Below are 23,544 nucleotides of genomic sequence, written 5' to 3' on the forward strand. Positions count from 1 at the left end.
CCTATCTATTGTAGATTGCATAGAGAATCTTTGTTTTTTTTTTTAATACATTGAACAGTGTATTTTATACACATATATGTGCACAAAGTAAATTTCAATAGAACATAGCGTTCAACACATTTAACCTATACCACCTGGATACCGGTTGGAATGAAAATGAATCATGTGATGTAGTTGTGTGTTCGTTACTCGGACACATCCCCTTGCTGCTCGTGTTCACCATTGCCCGCCGCCGAGCTGCCCGACAGCTCAAGTCGACGTTATGATTTTATTCAGTTGGGGAGGTAACGAGTTACCGTCGCCGTGACATGAAAACTAAAACTATAATATATTGTCCGTGACTGCAACCTTATTTTAGATGTATTGATGACTGTGGTAATTGACATTGGCCATTGTTGCATATTTTGAAACTGAACGATGATTGTGTACAAATACAAATTTCATCGAGCCATTATTTTGTGCGATAAACAAGCTTGAGAAAATTCCCACTTACATATTATAATAGTTCACTGGTATTCATGTTCCTATAAAGTTATTTTTATATATAACGCTGGATCTAAAAGCCTCTTGACTTACAAAGTTCTTTTGAGTGACGCCTATTCTTTACCTTGAGCAACCGGAAAGTGAGACGAGGTGAGTCAGGAAACTAGTCATTGGCCATCCGTAGGAAGCTTCGCCATCATGCCGGCTTTTGTACTGTTCAAGTCTCTTGTCAGACGCGCATAAAATTTGGTTACAGTATTTAAAGGAAAATCTACCGTCTCTGAAGGTGTTCAGTTTACGTTTTGTCGCAAATAAAGTTTTAGTTGGCAACTGTTCGTGAATACTCGGTAATGGCTCGTCGTCGCTTGGCTGGCAAGAATAAATAGTACTAATTATGCCGTGCTTCTGGTGTTCATGTATTTAATGTATTTTGATAGGTCGAAATGTATCTTTATTTGAATAGTTTGCTTATAATGCCGAAAACGTAGAAAGTTTAGTACAGTATAAGTAGTAGTTCGTCCTGTGATAGTGCAATGTATGTGTAAATTGCAGAATTCATTTGTATATGATTTAATAGTGTCGCTCTCCATTAATTATCTGGCAGGTGCACACGAACATAGCTCATGTCGTTGAGTCATTGCGTAATATCGCTGGCGCAAAGCGCGCCATGCCCCATTATTTATAGTGCGGCCTTTTAATTGAGTTCCGACAATGAAAATGCACACGTGGAATTTGGCAGTGGTTCTGAAGTCTGCTGCAGAATCCGGTAGCTGCCGCTCTCTCGATCCTCTTGAGTTACTTCCTTGGGGAATGCCCAGGTCCGCGCTTGAATACGTTGGACCATTTTCTACAAAGCATCGTGGTTGTTATTGTGTAGAGATGACTTGGCATTCGAATGCGTTCACTAATTTACTTTGATTATACTAACGCAGTTGTGAGAGTGGCAAGGGCCAAGCTTTCTTACCCTTACCAACAGAATACTAGTATAGCATTCCCAAACCATATTGTCGTTTTGGGCAGGGCAGGGGTAGGGAGTGGCGCTGCCATATCAAACATTGTTAATGAGTTTGGCTAGTGGCTGAATGCAATACAGACCTAAAACGTAGATAATGATAAGTGCTACATTTTCTTTTTATCATATTGAGACCCTGAGTAATATTTTACACTAGATGAAGAATTAAGTAATGCTTTTTTTTTTTTTCCTTAAACGTGGCTCAGATTCAGAGCTACCCGGCCAGTTCTCTTGAAGGACTCTTGTCCAAGCAAAGCTGCCCTTGGGGCGTGTAGAGGTCGGATTGAGATATAAGGAAATGAAGAGTGTGAGAATAAAAAAAAATCTCCAAATGAAAATATTACAGGGTTGTGTCAAGTATTCTAGACAACGAAATCACGTAGAGAGTGAACTGTGGATACTTTCATTTTTGTGGGAGAGTTAAATACCCTCAGAAACGTCGAAGGTCTGGACGACACAACGCGAGAAGAAGAAAAATCTTTAGTCTCGCCTTCGTAACGACAAGAAGGATTGGAAATAGTTACAGCAGTAGATTATGAATAGTGCATTGGCTTTTTTTTTTTACTTTGGAATAGGGAAGTTCCTGGCAGCTGCTGAGTTTTAAATGTCTTGATCTGTATATTTTTTTGCCACATTCCTATGATTTAGTGTGTAACTCCGAGGTTTTCGGTTTTCCTCCTGTTACACCTGTCAGACCTTTTACTGTCGATATCCGTTTCAGCGCTGAATGACCACAGGTGTCTCGGTGTTTGGCTCTCTCTCTCTCTCTGAGCAACATCTGACATCTGTTAGTTGTGTATCTTATTCATGCAAATCCTCATATCTTCTCACGTCATTTGTTTCTCATTCCGTCCAATCCGTTTGTAATAGCATTGGCTCCCTGCTGACTCTGTGATCCCATTTGTGAATTTTGCATACTCCTTCAGCCACTGGTTGCTAGACTACTGAGAGTTAGATTTGATAGAACTTTGTCCGGTTTATACTTGAATGGGCTGTCACCAGGAAAGACCAGATAGATACCCTAGTTCAAAATTCCCCCAAAAATCCAGAAATAGCCTTGAAGTAGGAAGTAAACTTAGCCATTGGCTTAGGAACTTGTTCTTAAAGCACTGGGTGGAATCTCTCTCTCTCTCTCTCTCTCTCTCTCTCTCTCTCTCTCTCTCTCTCTCTCTCTCTCTCTCTCTCTCTCTCTCTCGTTATGAAGAGAGTAACGATTGTGCGTCTCCTAAAATTCAAGTATGACTGTATTAACCAAAGCAACCTTAAGCAATACGTGTATGTATGTATTTTGTATATTGATATTTTATTACGTATATATCAAGTCTAAATCACTAAGAGTCAAAGAAAGAATGTTGTAGGAAGTGTAGCATTGCTCACGACAGCAGTCTTCTATAGGAGTAGGGGCTAAAGGGAAAGTTTAGAAATCTTGGGTAATTACTGGATCCTGCTGTTAAGCTCAAGTTTTCCTCTTGACGTACATCGGTTCGTTGTGACTGATTCTGGGATGTACGTAAACTCCGCGGACAAACGCGCTTTTATTAGAATTGTCGGTAAACATGCGAGATATATATTAGGGAAAACTGTAGTGGAATGACGTGATATAGATAGACAGCTGGCAGCCTGGCTTAGAGTTCATGGTGACATACTTGTGTATAGCCAACCCACTAAGGGAAATCAGTATGATAGTGCGTGAATTTTTGTTTTTATTTTGATATGATTTAGATTTCGTTCCTCATTTATTCTCTTCGTTGGTGTAGGTTGTGGAATTATATCTGCCTATTTATGCTTGGTAATACTTAGTTTCATTTGAAAGTCAAGTTAACGAAAGAGATTTCCAGAAGTGAAGCGAGGCCGACCGCTCTGTAACAGTGCCAGGCAAAGAGATGATGACGCATCAAAATTGAGTGGCAATCTTGTTTGATAGACGATTGATTACTTTCTGTAATTAGGTTACTGAATAGTCCGTGTGGACCGTGTTGTGCATCTTGTAATTAGGTTACTGAATAGTAGTATGGACCGTCTTCTGCATCAAGTACTACGCGTCAAACCTTTAAGGACGTCATACAAAACTGTTTAATGTACGTATGTTCCGTGGTCGTTAACACAAACTTGTGCGGGTCGCTCCCTCATTCCCGAAATACGATATTTTCGAATCCAAATCAAGTCGGTAGTCTCTTCGGACTCTCGAAGGTACTTAAAAGGATTTTTCCCTGGTTAAAAGTCATGTTGGTCGAGTCATGGTCATAATCTGTGGTCGGACGTACTGATGCCAAGTAGAATGGGAAGGGGAACCGATGAAGGGGTTTAAAGGGACCAACCGTTCCTTCAACACCAACGCCCTCTTTCTTCGCTGTCAAGAACCACTTTAATCAACCCTCTTCCTGTTACCCGTTTTTTTCTCTCCACAGGTTAGAGCTGCTGCTTTGTTATTTATTTATTTTTTTTATGTTGGGTACCACTTGTGTAATCTTTACATTAATGCTGTATGCTTGTGTGCGTGTTGATGTGCAGGGAAGAAAAACGTAACGTTAAATGTCAAGCACAACACTCCCAAATACTTCTCTTCTCGAGCCTTCCAAATTCTAACTCCCCTGATCAGACGATCCAATTCTCTTGGAGCGACAAAACATGTCGTTTATTTGCGTTTTTGTTCTCTCTTGGGATTTCCATTTCTCCCCACGAACACTTCTTACTGCCACAAGTATGGATTTGTTCAGCTAACTGTTGTTTAAACAACTGCAACCCTTTGCGCGTCTGTCCCACAATTTTACCCGAGTTTGTTTCCCCTTGCTCACAATAATTATCACTTCTCTCATTCTTCTTTCATCCGTAACATTATCTCCCTTGTGTATAAGAAGAGAGTATAGTTATTCTTTCACCATCCATACAGATTCACTCGCCCCTGAAATCCATTTGCTGTGAAAGCCTTACTCTTGCGCACATTGTTTGTTTTTAAACTTTCTCTTTGACAAACATTCACTTCTGTTTTTAAACCTTCTCTTTGACAAACATTCACTTCTGACTTTCGTCCCTTCCACTCCTTTCATCCTTATCGGTCCGCATTGGATCTTTTCATTTCGATCGTGAGCTCCGCTGTCTTAATGAACGTGAATTTGAACCTCACCACATCCTCATCTCCGCCCTCATTGTTCTTAAAAAATCTTTAGATGGGCCAAGACATAGCGCAGATTAAGCAATCACTGATTTGATATCGTGTGTCTGCGGTGGGGTGGTTGTTTTATCGGTTAGACCAGGCTCTCGAGTGTGTGTGTGTGTACTTGTGTGTGTGAGAGAGAGAGAGAGAGAGAGAGAGAGAGAGAGAGAGAGAGAGAGAGAGAGAGAGAGAGAGAGACTCTCCAATATATCACTAGGCCAAGTATTGTGGTTATACTGCCGAAACGTCATTAATTGAAGGCTTTTGTGCATATTTGCTTCTGCTTGGAATTCGTTTTGAAATTGCCTAAATACACATTGGCGTTAAGAAGTGTGAGTGTGCATTCAAGATCTCACCCACTGCTATGTTCTAAGGGCAATAGACCTGAATTTGTCTTTTTTCTCTCTCGTAGGAAAGTGTTTGGGATTCTATAAAATGAATCACATTTGTTACAAGTTGGTGCATTTCCGTATCCATTGGAGTTAACATACCTCTACTTCTCCCAGAAATTCGTTAGTAAGACTTCTTGTTTTTGTTGTTAGGCCAACAATAAAAAATTTTGAAGACATGGACATCAGCCATGGTCTTGTCAGTGATCACAGCTCCGCCATGTCATCCAGCTAGTGTGCAACTTGCAAAGAAGTCTCCGACTAGTAAGACTAAGATCATCTTATATTAATAAGCTCCTTTTCGATGGCGAAAGATACCGAATATTTGTTAGTAAGCCAGAAATAATTTAGATTGAGAAATACAGTAATTGCGTTTATATCTTCTGAGGAGCATTATGATGCACTTAATGATTGCCGTGTGTGGTGCATGATGGTCTATTTCTTAACCTGATCAAGAGATTAAGAAATAGATATAAATACCTCGGTATTCAACTTGAGTTCTAACCAACGAATGCATCACGCTCTTTTTCATTTTAATCGTAAAGCAATGTACGACCAGAGGCAAATTATCTAACTTTTTCCGTTTTATGGAAATCGGTCAGTCGATTTTGTTTGCGCAACAGCAATGCCGAAATTAATGTCCTCCAGTTGAGTAACTGAAATTGCCCTGTAAATATAATCATAACATCTTTCATTTCAGCGTAGATAAAAAAGAAAATGCTCGTTACAGTCTGCTAAGTATGACGACGTTATCGAAAGTATATCCATACGTAACAGTAAACTGTCGGTTTGAGAAACTTTGGAAGTGACACGCACGGTGATACGCACTGAAGTATTTACCGTGAGCAAGCGAACCCAGCACAACGTTTGTTTCCAACATGTAAGCTATTTGGAAAGGAGCCAGTTTTGAGGCGCTTGGCTTCGGTTTCTCCTAACTTCATCCCCATGTGGTCGTGTTTGCACAGCCAGTGGCCGCCAACTTTTAATTTTATTTCTTCTTATTTCATACATATATTTCACTCACTACTAACAATTCTATAGCATATATTTTTCAAATTAAATATTACATGCCACTTGTTATTGTATGATTACGTCGGTATTTGCATTTAAAAAAATTAGATTGTACAGTTTTCATATATAAACGGCCGCCAGGTCTAGACCTTTGGACTGGTGGTCGGTGGTGCCGACTGCTTGTGTCGTTTTTTCTTCTCAGATTGCTGTTAGGATAACGAATTGTCATCTTTAGAAGCGACAGGTTCACGGTAATAAGAGTACTCGAAGTCGAAATTAAATAAACTCGCAATGAAATTGGTAAACCCCCTGATATGCTTGTGATTGCAGAGGTGACAAAATGAAACTACAATCCCCCCCCCCATCTCTCTCTCTCTCTCTCTCCTACCTTTCTCCTCTATCTCTCTCTCTCATCAATCTCTCTCTCTCTCTCTCTCTCTCACACCAGCAGCAGCTGCTGCTAATATACTGTATTCATTTCCTTCATTCCAAAACGTTTCAGTACTAGGGTTTTATGGCGATTTCGTTAACAAAACGTTGATATAAGTAGTTTTGACACAATTCTAACGCGTTATTCCATTTTTATTTTTCGACATTATTATTTTTCAAAGTTTCTCTTGTTTTGGGTGGTGGTTTCGATTTGATCTGACAGACGAAAACCCTCAATTTAATATTTTAATTTCCACTTGAAGTTTAATTAAATGCAGGTATACTTTTGTAAATACTGCACTGCTAGTGGGCTTGAAATCAAGAGTATTTGCCGCCATTTACATTTGTAAACGGTAACAAATTGTTGTCATTTTAATAGCAAAGACCAGTTCCCGGGACGTCAACAATTCTGTAACCTGTTTCAGCGCAGGCCTGAAGAAAGCAAAGGATGAATGAGGAAGTAGGGAAATGTTCAACAGCAAAGTAGGGTGAATGTGCTTATCTCTCCCTGTAGGGGGATAATGCCGTCAGTGCACCTCATTCGGTGCAATGTAGGCGTTACTTTCATTCCTTTTAATGTACCTCTGTTCATATTCTCTTTCTTTCATCTTACTGTCCACCCTCTTCTAACAATTGTTTCACAATGCAACTGCTTTGAGGTTTCCCTCCTGTTACACCTTTCAAACCTTTTTCTGTCAATTTCTGTTTAAGCGCTGAATGGCCTTAGTTGTCCCAGTGCTTGGCATAATGCCAAAAATCTATATAAATCAAATAAAAAATGTCTCACTCTTGAAAGATGGGACCAGAAAAACAGAAGCAGGAAGCAAATTCCCCAGCTTCAACCTTAAAAATGAGGCATTCACTGAAGCATTTAATTTAATGGTTGCAAATTTCCAGAGTAGTTGTAGGATGAAGTTAGAACTGTAACTGAAATAACTCAACATTTTAGAGAATGCAATAACTAGTCTCTTTAGGGTGGGGGAAAAGATAATTGATTAATGAGATGAGTAGAAATATTGATAAAATGAATGTCCTGTCAAGGAGGAAATTTAAAGAAATTTCCTTCAATTATGAGAATAATCCCTGTGCTTTAGACTAGGGATGAATCTGTTTAAAATAATGTACTGCAATTAAACTATAAGTCCATATTTTTGGAGGCATCTTTAGCAGGTGGGGCAATTTAATCTCTTGAAGATTGTAATTGAATGCAACTTTTATTTCTAGACTACTGATAGAAATAAAAATTTTCACATAAATTTTCATCAAAATGATCTAAAGTCTGGCTGGGAGAGAGAGAAATTTCCACTTGACTGTCCTTTTTATGGCGTGCTTATGCCTCTTGCAAATTAGTAATCAGGAAATGAAGAATAACAGTTTAGTATTCTAGTAGTATTTGAATTTTTCACTATTTGTATTTAGTATAATATGTGAGAACTTGAAGTCTGATATGAATGCATATTATTTAGTGAAATTATTGTTGCTCATTACAGTAAAAAGTCTTCAGTTTTTAAGGTAATTTAGTACATGTCTCTTATTCCCTCATTTTTTCAACTGAAGTCTTACACTGGACTATCATTTTCTTGGAATGTATACCTCCCCCACCTTTTTGAAACCTAAAGTTATACACCCTTTCTCTCATTCAGTTTTCATTCTTGAAGCCGGTTGCTTAGTGGTATATCTGTCACCCTCTCGCCCCATTTGTGTTAGTTGCTTATTCATACCCTGATTTTTTTTTTTTTAAACCTTCATTGGAAAAATAAAAGAACATTTCCCTGAGTGGGGCTGCCATCTGTTTAGTTTTCTTCATACTATCAAAGCGTAAACTTGTGCCCTACATACAGTACATTACAATTTCAGAGTAATTCTTATTAGTATTGAGTTCATCTATGATTGAGGTGATTTTAGGAAAAGAACAGTGCAGTTTCCAGCATGAAATTAAAGCTTCAGTAAATGTGATACTTAAAAATGTTTAAACTGAAATGTTTAAGATTTATTTTTTTTTTTTTCTTCCCTTTGCAGGAATCAGCAATGGAATATCTAACGATACCTCAGAACACAGAGAGCATAAAGAGCACAAGCACAAACACAAGGACAAAGATCGAGATAGGGAAAAGGATCGGCATCGTGACAAAGACAGGCACAAAAGTTCCCACAAGGATAAAGATAGGGACAAGGACAGAGAAAGGTCTAGTCACAAAAGCTCCCACAAGGACAAGGAACATAAAGACAGAGATGACAAGCACCGCGACCGTGATAAGGACAAAGACAAGCACAGGGATTCAGACCGTGACAAACACAAACACAGAGAAAGCAGTGATAAGGACAAGGAGAGGAGACGTGAGAAAGAAAAAGAACGAGAAAGGAGTGACAAAGACAAACACAGGGACAAAGACAAAAGCCGAGAAAAAAGTGACCGGGACAAGGAGCGCTCCGACAAAGATAAATCAAAACATCGGGATGAAAAACGCCACAGCAGTAGTAATGAGGAGAGGAAGGATAGGGATAAAGATCGCCATTCTAGCAGTCACAAGAGTTCGCACAAAGATAGACACAGAGATAAGGATCGTGATAAAGACCGTCACAGAGATAAGGAGAGGAATCATGAGAGAGAAAAGGTAAGATTGATTAATATGATTGTAAAGTTCTAGTGGACAATATTTTAATTTTTTTTTTTTTTTCTACAAAATTTGGTATAGTACGTACTGATTCTTTTACCATATTTTTTTTCATTCTTGTCACAAAAAATGAAAACAATAGTTGCAAGAAATTCAACTGACAACTTGAACGTTTTACACAATTAACTGACAACTTAGACGTGTTACACAAGTAATTATCTGCTAAGTAACTTTAAGGGAAATTTTTTATAATAGTTTGGTTAATTCAGCACAAGAAGTTTGAAAAATGTATTTAGTGAACAGAGTTGCAATAATATACCAGCAACCCTCGAGAAGATGAAACATTTTTGGTCTCACATGGAAAAACCAGTTTATTTCCTTTTTATTCCTTTTCTGTAAAGTTTATCAACAGGATATAACCAAACCAAAAAAATGTTCTGGTAGTAAACAGATTTTTGATATTGTTTGCCTTACTGGTTCATACTGTTGCCACATGGTTTAAAATACTTTCATTGAAGGAATGCTCTGTTTAATGTTCTTTATGAATTGGTCATAAATTACACTGTCTTTGGTATTAACACCCAGAAAATTCCCTGTAAGACTCATTGCATAGAAAATGTTTATAATTCATCCTGTAGCTATTTGTAGCGAGGTGCAGTATGTTAAATGAAGCTTCTGTTGCAGACCATTTCATTGGATGTATAGAGATAACATTGATTCCTCAGTATACTAAAAAATCTTGTACATCATTGTGTCAGGTAAAGGCAGAGGTTAAAGAAGAACCAGCAGAAATGGAACTCCCCACAGAGGCTCCACCGCCAATGGAGGATGTAATTGTGAAGGAAGAACCTATGGAGTCTGAGGAGGAAGACAAGCTAGTGATCAATGAGCCAGTCAAGGAAGAGCCCCAGGAAGAGGATGAGGAGGAAGATGACATTCCGCTGGTGAGTAGGGTTAAGCAAGAACAGCACGAAGATGAGGGAGGAGAGGATGAGGATGAGGAGGATGATGATGATGTCCCATTGGTGAGTGACTTGTCTTAATCAGTGTAGGTACTTTATTGCTTCTAGATGGATGATGGCTGTACTGCTCATATCTTGGAAGTTTGTGGCATGCATATGAAGAAAAAACTTTTGTATAGTTTGATCCTCACTATCAGTTGCCTTTCTGGTATAATCTTTCATTTGCCCACATCTGATGGTGAATTTTGTGAATGCTGTAGCATATTTATTCTGATGTAATGATGTTCAGATTGGTGCTTTCTGTAAAATTATGTAGAATTCTACTTTCTCTTAGACTCCTAGACTCCAATTTTGTATACTTGTAAAAATGTAGTGATTAGGACCAGTTATCCATTTTATTTAATAAATGTAGGATAAGGAATTAAGGCTGTTAGGGAGGTTTGATGTTGGTTATTAGTTCTTCATTATGTTTTAAGGCCAACATGTTTATGTTGTTTTTTTTTATATAAATTTTTTTATGCCATTGCTCTGTTTTAGAAATGTCTTTATGAACTAGTTTTGCCTGAAATTTCAGTCTGCTTCTTCAGGACAGCCATGCATGAAAATACTGGGTTGGGAGGGGGGAAGAAGGAATTATTGAAAGTAATTATAAGAATATTGTTAAGAATTGGTCATATTTCATGGGAAGCAGTGTATGAAAAACTTGCCAGAGCTGTAGATTGCTTTGGTTGATATTCTTTGAAGGCACACAGTGGGATATGAAGTATGCCTAATTTGATTAGATATGAAAAACCCTCTGTATTTTGGGATTAAGACAGGCATGTATTTTGGGATTAAGACAGGCAATTTGTTTACTTAAATAGTTTAGCCATATATAGCTTGTACCTAATATGCTTGTACAATGATTGCTATGATTATTTAAAAGCATAAGTAGCTTGTCAAAAGATAATAGGACCAACTGTTAGGAAATAAGCAGAGATTTTAATAATAATTGGTGATATAACAAAGGTAATGTGAATAAATTTAAAGTATATTTACTTTGCAAAGGAGAAGTTTGGTAGAAATTTGAGTAAATGTGCCAGGAATGCACTGTGGAAAGGAGAAATTTGTGGAAAATTTGAACAGCTTTAAGGGAACTCACTCTGGAAAGGTGGTGTAGGTGAACATTGTATACATACTGTTTAGTTTTTCGTGCATAAATGCAAACATTCAGTCTTTACATTGAATTTAGCGAGTGGACGCAAGCTAAATCCTCTGTAAAGACCTTTTAGGTTTGAAAATTAGGAAAAGTACAAATTACTTTTAAAAATTTGCTATTTTAAATTCATGACGTACTGTCTTAGTTGAGTTTTCATTTTGAAAACCTTATTTATTTTGTAGTGCATTTGAATGTAGTAGTGTGGTAAGAAATGGTATTCAGAATGCAAATAGCATGACCTATTATGATATTGAATGTTACTCTTGTTTTATTTATTTTTAAGTATATAATGATGTCTTTAATATTTTTGTTTAATTTGCATGGTAGCTCTTCGGCATACGTTTTTGTTTTGAAGTTTACATCGTATCTCTTTCCTTTTGTATAATTTAGTGTTTTGATATTTGATCAAAATAAGGTTTTTTTTTTTTTTTTTTTTTTTTTTTTTTTTTTTTTTTTTTTTTTTTGGGGGGGGGGGGGGGGATCATCATAGTAGGAAATCTTGATTTCAATGTTTAGAAGTATTCATGTTTGAAGGTTAAAGGTGTAACTGAGGGTGTTCATGCCCAGTTTTATATGGTGCATAATGCATGTTTTCCTTGCGGTAGATTGTGTGAATTGTATAGCAGTGGTTATGTAGTCTATAAAGAAAGTAGGAAATTTGGTTAGTTATTTCTGTATGTAGATGGTTTCCCATAATTTTTAATGTTGATTGATATTGTGAAATAGTGAATACTAACTTAACATTTTGTGTTTTTCTTTTTCATTCTAAACTTCTCATTACATATTACAGTCAGCTAGGAAGCGTATGAGACAAGAGGTAGATGATGATGACGAAGATGACAAACCTCTTTCATTTAGAATAAAAGGGAAGAAGCCAGACGCAAAGGAGAAGAAGAGAAAAAAGAATAGGGAGGAGGATGACGATGATGAGGACTTTAAACCAGTAAGCGTGGGAAAATTTACATGTTTTTGTGTTAAGGAAAAATTGCAAGAACAGATTTTCTTCTAGGTCTTATCTGTTCCAACTCATTTTAAACCCTTGTAATATTTTTGTGATATAAATGTTTTTCTAATAGTGGTGTTATGTTGTATTGTCTCTAAATATGGTAATTGTATAGATAAGTGATGAATGTGTTGGAATTCATTCTGTTGATGTAATTGTTTGCCATAAAACATGGAGCACGAAAGCAGTTGAGAGAGAGAGAGAGGAGAGAGAGAGAGAGAGAGAGAGAGAGAGAGAGAGAGAGAGAGAGAGAGAGAGAGAGAGAGAGAGGATGGAATCACAGAAATATACACTTGGGATTATGTTTTTGCCCAGGAAAAGAAGAAAGTGAAGAAAGAAAAAGAGAAGAAGCCCAAGAAACCCAAAGCCACCAAAATGTTAGCATCCCCTGTTAAATCAGAATCTCCTACTAAGAAGCCGAAGAAAGAAGAGGAACCTGTCTGGAGATGGTAAGCTTGCAGTTCTTTATATTGTTGAAAAACAGTTTGACATGAGTCAAGATATTCCTGTGTACATTTTTCTGTGAGGAACAAAACATTCTTGGGTGTTGTAATGTGTCCCCTGTATTGTTCAAAAGCTCCCTCCATATTTAGTTCGAGGAATCCACCACCAGATGTCACTACTAGCAACACTCAGCTGTTTCAAAATGGCTGCCTCCATGGTTGCTCTGAGTCGGATGTATTGTTTTGGTGTGAATATTGTGTATTGTAGAGGATCCTCAGTGTTTTTAGTCAATAGCATGAGAAAAAATAGAAACATGGTTGTTGTGGAGAAATATAGACAAAGCACTTTAGGGTGTTGAAAGATGAATGTACCGGCAAATTGAGATGAGTTGTTTTTGAGGCCAGCCTAGCCCACATTTAGCTAACATTGGAAAACAACATATTAACGGAGCAGTTATGCAGTTGTTAGGTTATGGCAGGTGTTTACTTGCCAAGGGCATCTTCCAGGAGTTTTCTACCTTTCCTCCATTGTCAGTTGTGGCCCACCATCTCCGGAATGCCAACTCCTATTCCAGAAAGCGTAAGCATTTGAAGAAGTGAGTTTCGTTGTATACCTATGCTAGCCTATGCTTTCATGTACGGCATAGTTTCCGGTGTATAGTGATCAGTTTAGTGAAAAATATGCCAAGTTTTTCTCTCTCTAGATAGGAAAAATTTACGACTGCTTAACCTACCTTTTGAAGCGCTTACCCGGGGGTGAAGCAGCTGGCGGTAGGCTAGGAATGTTTTTTGTTTTATTATTTATTTATGCGCTGTGACTATTTCTTCGAGACTTGTGGATAAATCTTTGATATTTCTACAGAAGCAATCTGCGGTGGCTTAGACTATGTCAATTGACCTTTTCCTGTTATTTTACCCACTGAACAAAAATTTAAAGTAATATTTATTCGGACGACTGTAATTAACTCCCAAGGGCCAGTGCTAAACATGGTGACTCGACCACCGACCGAAATCGGCGGAAGAACACCAAAACCAATATGGCGGCGATACCAAAACAACAACAAACAAAGTAGGGAGCGACTACATATCAGCGACGATCAATTTATGTGTGCTGTCAGTAAGGCCGTAGCGGAACGGCGCTTCCCGTTTTATCCGCATATTTAAAGATTCTTGGCAAGCATGGTAAGTGTGGCAAGAGGTAATGTTGCGCTGCACGCGCTAGCCACAGGGGTTAAGTAAGGCTACTTACCGTGGCGGATCACACCTAAAGGCGTTCCTGTTGTAGTCGATCCGTAGTAGCTCCACAACACTCGTGGTTTTTTTGCTTTAAAATGAAATTATGTCTTTGAGCATATTCAATCACAACTTCTTTACCACCACTAGACAAATAATGATAAAATTCACCGTAACCCACATTGCACTGCAAACAGTTGGTAGGAAATCAAAGGTCTGTCAAAATTAATGCCAGAAGGGCCAGCCACTGACTCTGCCATAGGTACAGGAAGACAAAATGCCATTTTTTGCTTCATTATTCGAGTATTCAGTCAAACAAGGATACCAGTGGACACTGGACAGGTAACTTTATTACTCCGCTGAAATCCTAGTGAAACTTAGTTTTCGACTAAAGTCGTTCGTAATTGGTTATGAAACCCATGACGTCATAACGATGTCACACCTCTCGGCCAATAATGAGTAACGAACTGCTTTTGTTTGCGTAAGAAAGTAAGTTAGAGGGCTCATTAAAAGTAAACATTACAGTAGAGGAAACACCTCTCCCGACTTGGGAAAAATTTGAGGTAAAAACTTATCAAGCTCATTTAATTCCACCATGTTCAATCTCTCATATAATGACTATACTTTTTATATTGCTTTTCACATGCTCTTTCCATGTAGGTGATTATTTATTTTAATATCAAGTGCGGAGTGCTTCTGAAATATTACCTTTAGTACTGGCCCCTTGGGGTTAATTAGAGTCGTCCGAATAAATATTACTTGAAATTCTTGTTCAGGAGGTAAAACTGCATAGAAAAACCGCAACTGCCATACTTTGGGCCGCCACGGATAGGTACACTAGATCTACCAAATCTTGTACGAGAGATTGTTTACGATGAAGTGAATAAAGCCAGGCCTTATTCACTCGATATTTAATTGGCGAAACAAGAATTCTATTACAACTTTAAGCATATTCAAAAGATTAAAGATTGTTAACATAATGTGATATATGAAAGCCCCATACGAACTAAAATAAGCATGTGAGCTCTTCGTAAAATATGTTTTCAAGGCAGTTTTGAAATCCAATATTTGAACAATGTTAGCGTATATATGTAACTTTTATTGATCTTACTCAAGATTGTAATTATATATTCACACTTGGCCCCAGTGCCTGGGCTTTAGCCCTAAATATCATACATCCATCCTATACACATTTTGTTCATAATTAACTCCACATTTCACTTGAACCACGTTGCGGTTCCTGGTTCTTAAGTACTCACTCCGCAAACACAGTTACGAGCAGCAGACGACAACACTGATTATGAGGTGCAAAGCTTTATTCCCTTAATTGTGTACTTTACTCATCATTTAGTTCAACTTTACTTCTAAACGTTTATTTAATTCATGTCTATTATCCCTTTCTTCTAAACGTTTATTTAATTCATGTCTATTATCCCTTTTTTGCAACCAAATTAACCCCGAAAAGTTACAAATATTTTGGATGCATACTTACAAGCAGACGACACGAGGAAAAATTACTCATCGTTGCCAATCTAGTGGATCGTCACACATACGCCGATGCATTTACAAACTGTTTCCATGAATTCTAATTGTATATAGTAATGCATTAATGATAAAATGTATATATACTACAAGTAGGTACGCTAAAAATAGATACACTAATATCACTTATTTTCCCGGTTTTGTGTAAGTTATACCCAGTTTGGAGGGTAAACACATGCCAGTTGTCAACACTGATAAACAATTGAAGAGCAAAAAATGCCGTAGTCCCCTTCGATAAGTACGTAGTCCCCCTCCATAAAAGTGCTGGTTAGAGGTGGGGTGTACGATTGTTGTGATGAAAGTGTCCCAGTGTGTATGGATACAAGTGGTGTGCGGATTTACCACAGGAAACGGGAAGTTTTTGACGCAAGCGACTCCGCAAACATCGAGATGACATCAATCTTTTTAAGTGTTTTAATTGTGAGTAAAAATTTTGAAAGCATTTTGGGGTTGTGGATACAGTGGACCCCCCGTATTCGCGTTCTCCAGATTCGCGGACTCACACATTCGCGGATTTCTCTGGGGAACGTTTCCCTGCATTATTCGCGGAAAATTCACGCATTCGCGGTATTTTTATATGATAAATATCCACAAATTCCGGGTTTTTTGATGAATTTCATCATAAAATGCACTTTTTGTGATAAAACTATTAAAAAAACCAAGTATGAAAATTTTTAGTGGGTTTTCTTCAGTTTTAACTAACAAAATAGGCTGTTTTTAGCATTTTCATAGGGGTTCCAAACATTCGCGGGTTCTAACTATTCACGGGGGGGTCTGGTACGCATCCCCCGCAAATACGGGGGGGACCACTGTACTGCGTTGGCCACTTTTTTCATTACCCTCTGTTTAAATCTTAAAATATGCCCTTAATTTCAAACTTTGGAGAAAATACTTACTTCGAAAGGAGAGTAGAGGTCTTGCGCTCCTGTTACCACCACCAACAACTCATGACTGATGACCTTCTCCTGAGGGTGGCCAAAACCTCGGTAGTCGGTGTGTTGGCCAGTCCGCTTGGTTGTTTGCCCTATCTGGCACATGCACAGTAGCTGGTGGGCAAAAGCGAACAATAGGTAGTAGATGATGCTCTCATCTAATTTAACTTTTATCGAGTGTTTTGTGCACACTGTACATGTATGGCAGGGTAAGGATTCTTTCTTGCTTATTACGTTGTATACTGTATATACGTACTCGTGTATCACCCGACTTTTAAAAACCTAAATTTGGAGCTAATTTTAAGGTAGGCGCATCGTACACAAGATATAAGATTAGAGTATGTAATAATCACATATTAGTATTGTATGATAAAATACAAACAATGAATATGCATTTGTTCCATGGATCTTTTAAAAATTTATGCTTTACCTCAATGCATCCAATAGTTTTATGTATTTTCATATTACTATTTGTTTTGTTCATGAAACTTACCTGTCAGATATATATATAGCTGTATTCTCCGAAGTCCGACAGAATTTCAAAACTCCCGGCACACGCAGTGGGCGGCCAGGTGGTTAGTACCCATTCCCGCCGCTGGGAGGCGGATATCAGGAATCATTCCCATTTTCTATTCAGATTTTTCTCTGTCGCGGTAGTGAAAACACCTGTTTCCATTACCTCCGCCTAGGATTTTGAAACTTCATTAGCCGCTTAAGTATCCTACTTATTTTTTTGAATGATTGACTTGGATTTGTGGCTAGGCATACGCTATCATAAATTAATTAAAATTTTTTCATTGCATATGATGTCTGAATCTAGTTAGCCTAGTTTCAGATTTTGTTGTCTGCAACGGGTAAGGGGAGGCTACCGAAACCTTCGGTAGACACTCGTTTAGTATACATGACGTTTACATGTTTTCTTTGTTGAGAGATCAATGTAATTAGTGTAATGTTGACTGATTCCGAAAGAGACGTATGATTCGTATGTACGCAAATTAGAGCGTGATAGAATCAGGAGGTCTTCCTCCACAGTAACAGAAGTTAGGATAATGAACCTACTAACCTCCAGTAGACTTTATTTTGCCTAACCCTGTGGTATGGCTTACGGGCCTAGAGGAAGTTCTGTGAGAAGTAATGCCCTTTCTATTATTGTGGATTACATCAAGTAAGCTTGAAAAAGTGCTTGCTCTCCAATCAGTGTTGTGAGTGTAGTGATGTTGATTTTGTCCCTAGTGTTGTGGAGGGGGCGTCAGATCGGTCCTATAACGCCTCTAGGTCTAAACCTCTGTCGGACTCCCAGGACCAGGGAGGGGGCAAGTTGAAAACCGAAGGAGGGTTACGGGAACCCCCCCACCAGATCTGGCGTCCCTTCGGCAGGATAAGGCTGCCAAAGATCGTGCACGTGCACGAATCATGAAAGATTGCGTCTCGTCCTCCGAGGCGTCCTCCCCGCAAGGTTGGAGCTCTCGGAAGGACTCGCGCCCTCTAAGAAGCTTTAGAGAAGAGGACGCTTCACGTCCTCTCTCTCGTCAGGAGGGAACGTCAGATCCGCCCCATAACGCCTCTAGGCCTGGACCTCTGTCGGACTCCCAGGACTAGGGAGAGGGCATGTCGAAAGCCGAAGGAGGGTTACGGGGAACCCACATCGATCTGGCGTCCCTTCGGCTTGACTTAATATCGATAAGCGTGACAAAGACGCAAAATGTCGCACAGGCGGCTGTCGTCTTGGTCAAGAGATTAAAAATGTCCTTAAGGCAGGACCCTCACAAGGACGCCTTTCGAGACATTCAACGCTCTATCGAGAGGAAGGAACGTCTTTACTCTTGTAGCGAGGATTGTTTTCTTGCTTTCCAAGACGCTCCACCTTCACAATTTGCCTCATCGAAGGCCAGGAAGGCCCCTGGCTTCGTTAAGATGGCCACTTCGCTCTCTGCGAAGAGAGCGTTTGAGAGAGTCCAGGATTGGATGGATTCAAGGAAGGTTAAAGGGAAGACCTTCGTTTGCACTTCCTCCATCTAGACTGAAAGGGAGAGCTGGATCTGGTACGAAACAGGAGAAGAAGCAGGATTGAAAGCACCGTCTTCTTCTCAAGGAGATTTCGCCAATTTGGTGGACGCTCCAAGGAGGTCTTATTTGTCATCGGCTAAGGTTTCCTCCTCCCCTCATGGCGCTATGTATACGTTATGTGACGTTCGCTTTACTACGAAACGGGATATTGTTCAAGCTCATAAGATTGACGTCCGGCAAGCTGATTTGCATAGTCAAGACGCATCTTACTCGTCCCTAAGGGACGCTCTGTCAGCGGACAGAGATGACACTGGACAGACTATCCTAGTTTTCGACAGGAGAAGGGCAAAGAATTCCTCATACCCAAGAACACACAGGCGTCCTTTTAAATGCCCTTCTGCAGTGTCGATGAGCGTGACAAAGACGCAAGATGTCGCACAGCCGGCCGTCGTTTTTGTCAAGAGTGGCGAACGTCCTTAAGACTCGTCCTGATGACGATCACCGTACTTATGCTTAGGACGCTCGCGTTTCATGAGCGGCTCTCCCCTCGCCAGGAAGCCTCTCAAATTACTCGTGTTGACGCACGTCATTCACTATGACGCTTCCCTTGATGTTCGTCGCTCTTCTATTCCGGACGCTCTTCAAGACGCTCAAAGAATGCAATCAGGACGTTCGGCAAGCACCACGCGACGATGCCTTTCGGAACGCTCGGCGTTCCTTTTTTGAGAGCGTGTCTGGTATGTTCATTTGCATTACTAAGACGCAAAATGTTGCACAGGCGGCCACCGTCTTTGTTAGAAGGTAACGAAAGTCTTTAAGGCCGTCTTGGAGACGATAGCCTTACGTCTTCCTATAGTGCTCTCACACTTCAGGAGCAGTGTGCGGCTCTCCAGGACGCTTTTTGGGTGGCCTTTCAGAAGACGCTCGACGTCATAAACATTGATAAGCTTTTTGGAAGACGCTCGATGTCTTACACATCTGGACGCTCGCCAGGACGCTAGCGAGGACGCTTTTGAAGACGCTCGGCATCCTACACGTCATGACGCTCGGTAGAGCACTTGCCAGGACGTTCTTCAGAACGATAGGCGTCCTACGCATCAAGACGTTCGGCAGGATTCCTGCAAGAACGCTCTTCAAGAGGGCGTCGTCGAAGTAGAGGAAGGAGTTTGGTCTCGTCAAGATGTCTACTTCGCTTTCTACGAAGGGAGCGTTCAATAGAATCCATCACTTGATGAATTCCAGGAAAACTGTAAGCAGATTTCGGTGTCATAAACGCCTCGTCTGCTTTCGGGATTGCGCTGCCGAAGGGGAACATTAAGGTCCTTCCTGTCGTAAGCCCAGTCTCTAATCAGGAATCCTGCCCCTTCCTCGATTTCTGCGGGAATCGGGAAGGCTATATGCTCGAATTCCATGGATTACTTTCCGTCATGCAATTGGGTTAGTTCTCATTGACAAAGTTCTTAATAACATTTTATCGCATAAGCGGATAAGTAACAAAATTTCGAAAGAGCTCTCATTCATTAGTCAGAGGCTCATCCAGGAAAAAGACTTATAGACTACGTCCATGAAGTCTTATGTCAAATATCATAAGAAGCTTGAACTTTCCTTTTCGATCTTCGGTTCTCACTTGAGGATTTCCATTTGAATAATATTATTCCTTTTCTTGGCAAAGAGAATGAAGACAGTCGATTTCCATTCTCTCTCTCTTCCTCGTCGAGGAAAGAATGTAGTAGAGAATTAGATGTTCAAGTGACTGCAATACTTAGGTATTTTATCTTCGCGTCATATTACTAATGTAAAGTTCAAGTCATATACGCATATCGTGGTTACCTCTACAGATGGCAACCGAAAGGACTGTTATTTTAAGTGTATTTAATCGGTCCTTCCTGCAAACTTCCAGGAGTTTCCGGTGTAAGGACAATGCTTGAAGGTATTGTTACAACAACACCAACTCAGCTTCTGCATGTAGCGAATTATGTTTCGCTTAAATATGCCTGCTATTCCTACGTAGAAGAGAGTAGCTGGTAACTCAGGCAGAATAGTGCGAAACGAGAGGTTGCTGTCATTGTGGATGACGCAGTATATTTAATCGGTACTCCCGGCAACTTTCCAGGAGTTTCCGATTTAACATTTGGTTAATAAGCGTAATGTTACGACAACACAAAATCAGCTTCTGTATTGAGCGAATTCTGTTTCGCTTAGATATGCCAACTTGAGAGTTTCTGTTCAAATAATGGAAAATCTATTCCTTAGATGAATAGAATAGCTGGCAACTCGGCATAAGACTGCGAGAAGGTGAACATAAGCTGCTGCCTGTAACTGTCACAGTGTCTCACACTGTCACCAACTCAGTGTTAGGTAGCTCGTTGTACTGCTCATTCGGTTACGTCTCTCTCTCCCGCGGGATTGATTTACGAACCGTATCTCTGCCCTACAATCATGACTTCGCCTCGGGTTGAGGGGATTTCTGGTAATCATGAATAAACGACTTCCTTTTGCTAAGAAATTTTCAACAGAGATATCTCTTAGACATGTTCGGCGCTGCTTACCGCACTGTAACAGAATTCTGTACGAGTCTACCGCAGCATAGCACTATAATAAGCTCTCCTGCTTATGCAAAGCGCAGCCTTATTAGGGAAGGAAGCATGCTTAGTGAGGGAATGGATGAGTCTGCTGTGGGGACCATTTCCTCGCTGGAGAAGCTTGTTTCCACCCTGAATAGACTGCAATTCAGACCTCTACAGTTTTTCCTACAGGAGAACTGAAATAACATCAAAAGATCTAGAGATAATTCTAAACTCTCTCAATGGGTTAAGGATCACCTCAGGTGATAATGAGAGGGAGCCAGGCATCCGGACAGAGGTCCTGGCACATAATCTAAAAGAATTGGAAGCAATTTGGTTGGCTCTCCAGTTCCTCGAAGAGTGAGGTTTTGGTCGAGTGGTCCAAATCATCTCAGATAATTCCGCAGCTCTCTCATATCCCAAGAAAAGAGAGATGGTTATCGGCATAGGCACGGAACGTAACGATCCTTAAGAGGTTCGTTACACGATTGCACGTCCGTGCGGATCTTCTCGATCGACGGCAGCAACTACTGACGTTTGACTTTTGAGTAATCCTCGCTTAGAAGTATATCGAGAGTTGTGGAGACTTTGGGGACGTCCTTTCGTAGATTTTGCAATATTGAAGACGAAGAAGCTTCCTCTACGTTGCGCCCTTATTCTCGATCCGAGAGCGGTAGCAATAGACCCCATCCTATAGTATGGAATGGGGATAGTTGGTTAGCCCTTTTCCCCTATTCAAAAGCTTAGGAAATGTAATAAGATAATCGCTGGCGTCAGAGGGAGTGAGAAAGACGCTGATCGCCCCATGTTGGCCTTCGAGAGGCTGGATTCACAGAGGTCACGGCCTTCAGAGAGCACTTTCCAAGGACCCTTCCCGAGAGAATCGGTCTACTCTAACAGCCTCACTTCGAGAGGTACCTAAAATCTCTCCGCTCTGAGTCTGAATGCGTTCAGACTGTCAAGAAGCGAGAGGATCTTCAAGATTAATTGCAAGTCTCATTGCCAAAGCAAAGCAGTGCTGCATATTTTGCAGTGTACCATTCGGAGTGGGCCGTTTCTGGACATAGGGCAGGAAGAATGACTGTTCCTCCACCTCTGACCTCTGTGAATTACTTTACCGCCTTCCCATTCCGTCTGAAGTATGGGATAAGCTAGCGGTCCCCAACTATTGTAGAATACGGAAATATGTTGACGGCCTCTAGGCTCAGAGATTCGGATCTGTCAAACAACAAAGCCCTTCACGATCTTTGAGGTCTGTGGAAATCTTGAAATTTTTTAGATCGAAGCTTCCGGCATGGAACATAGATGTAGTCTGAAGTTCCTGATGTCAAAGCATTTCGAACCTCTCCTTTCTGTAAACTTAATACACGTAACCAGAAAGGCTAATTTTCTAACCACTCTAGCTGCGGCAAAGATGGTTAGTGAGGTTTTAGCCATCATCAGAGGTTTTTGGCTTTAGAGGACATAATTCGGTGTCCTCTAAGCCTTCCGTTCTTGCTAAGAACGAAAACCCGTCTAACCCTTGGCCCAGAGACCTGGAGATCAAGGGGATGGCACAAATTTTTGGGCAAGAGCCACAGAGAGTCCTGTGCCCTGTCGGGACTCTCAAGTTTTATCTTGATAAAACTAAAGAAAGTCGAGGTCATTCGGACAATCTGCGGTGTTCCGTAAAAAGACCAGACTTGCCCATGTCGAAGAACGCCCTGGCGTTATTTTTAAGGAGTCTTTCTAAGAGGCTCATTCGTCATGTTTGAACAAAGATTTGAAACCTTTTTAAGTAAATGCTCACGAGGTGAGGGCGCGGCCTCGGAAGCATTTCAACAGAGCATGACACTCGGTAATATCCTGAGTGCCACGTTTGAGCGAAGCAACTCTGTGTTCGCTTCACACTCCCGACGGATGTGAAGACGACATATGAGATCTGCGAGTCGCTAGGACCATACATATCCGTAGAAATATTATTGGAGGCAGGAAGCAGCACGAATCCTATCCTATAGAAAAGGGATAGGTGTGCTTTTAACTTTGAAGGGTTGGTCGCTTGAGGCGCTTTCTCTTTCGTTAGCCTAGAAGTTATGGGACTAACTTCGATAGGTTAGGTCAGGTGGTGGTTTTAGCTTCGTTGCCCTCACAGTATGGTCAATATGGTCTAGTCACATGTGGATCACGCTCCGTTGACAGATCATCTAGAGCGCACCAACTACACAGGTCACTACCTTGTTGGCAACTCTAGTAAAGCAAAAGCAGACTTCGGTGACAGTAATCAAGAAGTCAGCTATGCTAACAGGTAAGGAATCAAGATGTCAATCATCTGCACTTGAGGTGTTTCCTAATCCTTCTATTCTGTCCCTTCCCACCTCCAATGGTGGTGGGATTCAGCTATATATATCTGACAGGTAAGTTTCATGAACAAAATGTTATTGTTATGATACAATAAAGTTTGTTCATACTTACCTGGCAGATATATATAATTAAAGTACCCACCCACCTCCCCTCAGGGCGCACGTGGTATGAAAAATAAACTCTGAATAGAAAAGAAATGGGAATGATTTCCTGCATATCCTCGCCTC

The 23,544-nt window shown here is 40.2% G+C and overlaps 1 protein-coding gene across 2 annotated transcripts in view; it reads left to right on the forward strand.

Moving 5' to 3' along the window:
• The window catches only part of LOC135198092 (DNA topoisomerase I, mitochondrial-like), a 49,979-nt gene that overhangs the window by 2,368 nt on the left and 24,067 nt on the right, over nucleotides 1-23,544 (forward strand). The window contains exons 3-6 of one of the 2 annotated variants that reach the window (XM_064225531.1): nucleotides 8,498-9,093; nucleotides 9,852-10,118; nucleotides 12,044-12,196; nucleotides 12,572-12,705. In XM_064225531.1, the coding sequence (XP_064081601.1) occupies nucleotides 8,498-9,093; nucleotides 9,852-10,118; nucleotides 12,044-12,196; nucleotides 12,572-12,705 (1,150 nt within the window). The remainder of the gene's footprint in view (nucleotides 1-8,497; nucleotides 9,094-9,851; nucleotides 10,119-12,043; nucleotides 12,197-12,571; nucleotides 12,706-23,544) is intronic. The other variant, XM_064225532.1, reaches the window with a different exon arrangement.

The sequence above is a fragment of the Macrobrachium nipponense genome, chromosome 21, assembly GCF_015104395.2.
Source record: "Macrobrachium nipponense isolate FS-2020 chromosome 21, ASM1510439v2, whole genome shotgun sequence".
NCBI lineage: Eukaryota > Metazoa > Arthropoda > Malacostraca > Decapoda > Palaemonidae > Macrobrachium > Macrobrachium nipponense.